Source organism: Plasmodium cynomolgi (genome assembly GCF_000321355.1).
Source record: "Plasmodium cynomolgi strain B DNA, scaffold: 0189, whole genome shotgun sequence".
NCBI lineage: Eukaryota > Apicomplexa > Aconoidasida > Haemosporida > Plasmodiidae > Plasmodium > Plasmodium cynomolgi.
Window position 1 is genome coordinate 1 of NW_004192774.1, and position 3232 is coordinate 3232.

The window sequence follows — 3232 nt, forward strand, 5'->3', positions numbered from 1 at the left end:
AAGGATTTTTTCTTAATTTTTTACTAATTTAATTAATTTATTTTAAATATATATTAATATATTACATTACAATAAAAATGTTAAGAATATATATAAAACTGAATCACACTTTCTTTGAGTAATACATACGGAATAATTATGTAATATATGATTTTTAAATCCTTTTTCAATATATTATAGCAAAATATTCTGAAATATACTTTTTAATAATAATATAACATATTACCTCCAAAAATATGTTATCATATATTTTTAATCTATAATAGCAGTGAGCTAGAAGATGTATTAAATATATATATCATACTGAATTTATTCAATTTTAGTTTATAAGTAAATTCTAATTTGATTCTTTCTGATAATATTATTTTTACATATTCAATATATTAATATATGGAATATTTTTTGTATAATGCGGCAGGTTTCAGTACTATATTATTATATAACATTACTAGTAATTTCATTTTGCACACTATTACATATATTTATTTTTATGAGGGAATAGAGATGTAGATAGCTAACAATTATATATTTATTACAATTATTATATATTAACTATTCATAGTGCATAATAAATTGCACACAGTATTATTTTTAATTTTATATAACTTTATTACTGTCTTTAATTGTGTGTATTTATTTTGTGTAATGAAATCTTATAGAGGTTTCACTTTTTTCCTTATTTTATAATATTCCATTAAGTACTTCTTCTGCTATGTTTTAGTAATAAATAATATGAATGTATGTATTTTTCTTATTTATCTTATATTATTATTTCATTACGATTTTGAATGACATTATAATAATTTGATTGTTTTTGAATACAAATATATATTTTTAAGATAAGTATAAATTACTTTTTTGCTGCAGAATTATAACTTATGCTATACATTTTATCGTTTAAACACGTCTCACCATTTACGATGTCATTTGATAGTAATTCGTTATAGTTTTTTTTGATATTATCCATTAATTTATTTTTCCCGAGTATTTTTGTATTTATCCATGATCCCAAAGGAGTAAACTATTGTTATAAAAAAAATATAATTGAAAAATATAATGAAGTAATTATATTGATAATGTACTAACATAAATTATGTATGAAAATAATATTCATTTTTGTAATTATACATTACTTTATATAATAAGACCCCCAATAGGGAAACAGCTGTAAGTGAAACAGCAGCATAAGTTGTATTCAGATTTGGAGTTTCTTCTTGCGAACTGTTCTGTAATAAGTTTTCTAATTTTTGTGTAGATTGTGAATCTTTTAATGTAGTTTCCATTATCATATTACTATCACCTTCTACTGGAACATCTTTAGATGCAATTTGTAATGATGGATTTGAGGGTTCAATTAATTCTTTACAGTCAATTGTTTGAAGTGCTTCATTTATTTTATCAAGTGTACAATATTTATTAAACGGAAAAAATTCATTTTTAAGCATATTTTGATAGATATGAAGAAATGATTTTCTATTATCTTCAACATATAGACACAATTTTTTTACAGTTATTACTCTGTTTAATTTCCTCCATATTTTCATTGATATAAGATATATCTAAACATAAAACATCCATAACCTTCCTGTAATGTATATTATTCCCAGTTATTTTATAATATTCCCTTTTACATCCAGTATTATATGCTTGTAATAGTTCCTTCGCAGTTTTATTAATATCATGTGCCAATTTCACATATTCAATACCTTTTAATGAATTAATTCCCTGGTCTATAATATCTAAGTTGTAATTTATATTTCGACATACTATAGGAGGAAGACTTCCATTATTTCCTTTATTTATTACTTTTAAATAATCATTTAAGCGAACTTTGAAATCATTTACACATTTAGAAACCTCATTTTTATTCGGGTTTTTAATGAAACTCATAACTTCTTCAAAAGATAAAGGAAACATTAACTGAATAAAATATTTTAATGAAGGAAGATCCTGTATATCAAGAGGCTTATGCGGGGAAAAATAAGCATATATATATATATATATCAATATTTTTAAATTTATTATTTACTTTGTATGAAAATATTAGATTTAAAAAAAATTTTTTATGCATCGAATGCTCAAACAAGGGAAACTAAAGCCTTACCTTTTCCATATTGCACATATAAAAATATACTAATTTTATTCAACTATAATAAAAATTTATTATCATTCAAATAATATTATGAAGAGAATAGCACTAGGTTTAGGGTTTAGGGTTTAGGGATCTGGTTTAGGATTCAGGGTTCAGAACATCTGTATTTTTGGTCTATAGTTCAATATTCAATGTTAGGTTTATGTTTTAGTGGTTTAGGTTTAGGCTTCAGGATTTAATTTTTAGTTTTAGTTTTTTGGATTTAGTGTTCACTGTATAGGTTTTGGGTTTTAGAGTTCATGGATTTGGTTTAGTTGTTCAGGGTTTATGATTTTGTGTTTAGCTTATGAGTTATGTTTTTCGGATTTCTTTTTAGTGTTCAGAGTTTAATGTTTATTGTTTGTTGTTATTTTACGGTTTTTGTGTTGTAATTTTAGGATTTAGTATTCTGGTTTAGGCATTATTCATACGATTCTGGTTTTATGATTTAGGATTTATGATTTAGGTGAGTTCAGGCTTAATCTTTTGGATATTATTGTTTAGCGTTTTCTATTTAGGTTTTAGTCTTTATTTTTCCGTATTCTGTGTTCTCTGCTTACTGTTTACGATTCTTTTTTTTTTTATTAAGACTACTGAATTATGTTTTAGGATTCATGGGTATGTTATTTGTATCCTTTAGCTTTTGAGAGTTCGCAAATCAGATAGGGTTATATTATTTTATAATCTGGCTCGAGACCATAAAATAACTAGCATGCACGTAAATTGAATTGCGGTAAATGTACATATGAATGTATTTTCACTTGAATGAATAAATATTTATCTATTTTTAAAAAATAATAAATTAGCGTTTTTTTACGAACGTAAATAATATTTTTAATATTTTTAAAAATAATAGAAAATAAAAAAAAGGATAGTTCCCTTTTTTCATTGTAATTTTTCAAATCAGTATTGATATCGTCAGGCTTTATCCCCTATTTAACTGTATATATGTTATGTATGTACAAGCATGGATTGTTACGTAGAAAATTCTAATGGACCTTTTTTTCAGTAGAGCTAGCAAATTCCTGGAGCGCCGTGTTCTCGTTTCTCTCCAAGGGAGGGTGATGTGATGTTGTCGAAACGAGCAAATCATCATCACCT

At 24.4% G+C, this 3232-nt stretch overlaps 1 protein-coding gene across 1 annotated transcript; it reads right to left on the reverse strand.

Annotated features, from left to right (window-relative positions):
• Positions 1-1091: 1091 nt before the first annotated feature.
• Positions 1092-1965, reverse strand: PCYB_002880 (Pv-fam-c protein; the record flags this gene model as incomplete). The annotated part of the gene is made up of 2 exons (XM_004227709.1): positions 1092-1480; positions 1518-1965. Coding segments are annotated over 2 exons (837 nt in total), but the record flags the coding sequence as incomplete, so codon positions are not given.
• Between the last annotated feature and the right edge of the window lie 1267 nt (positions 1966-3232).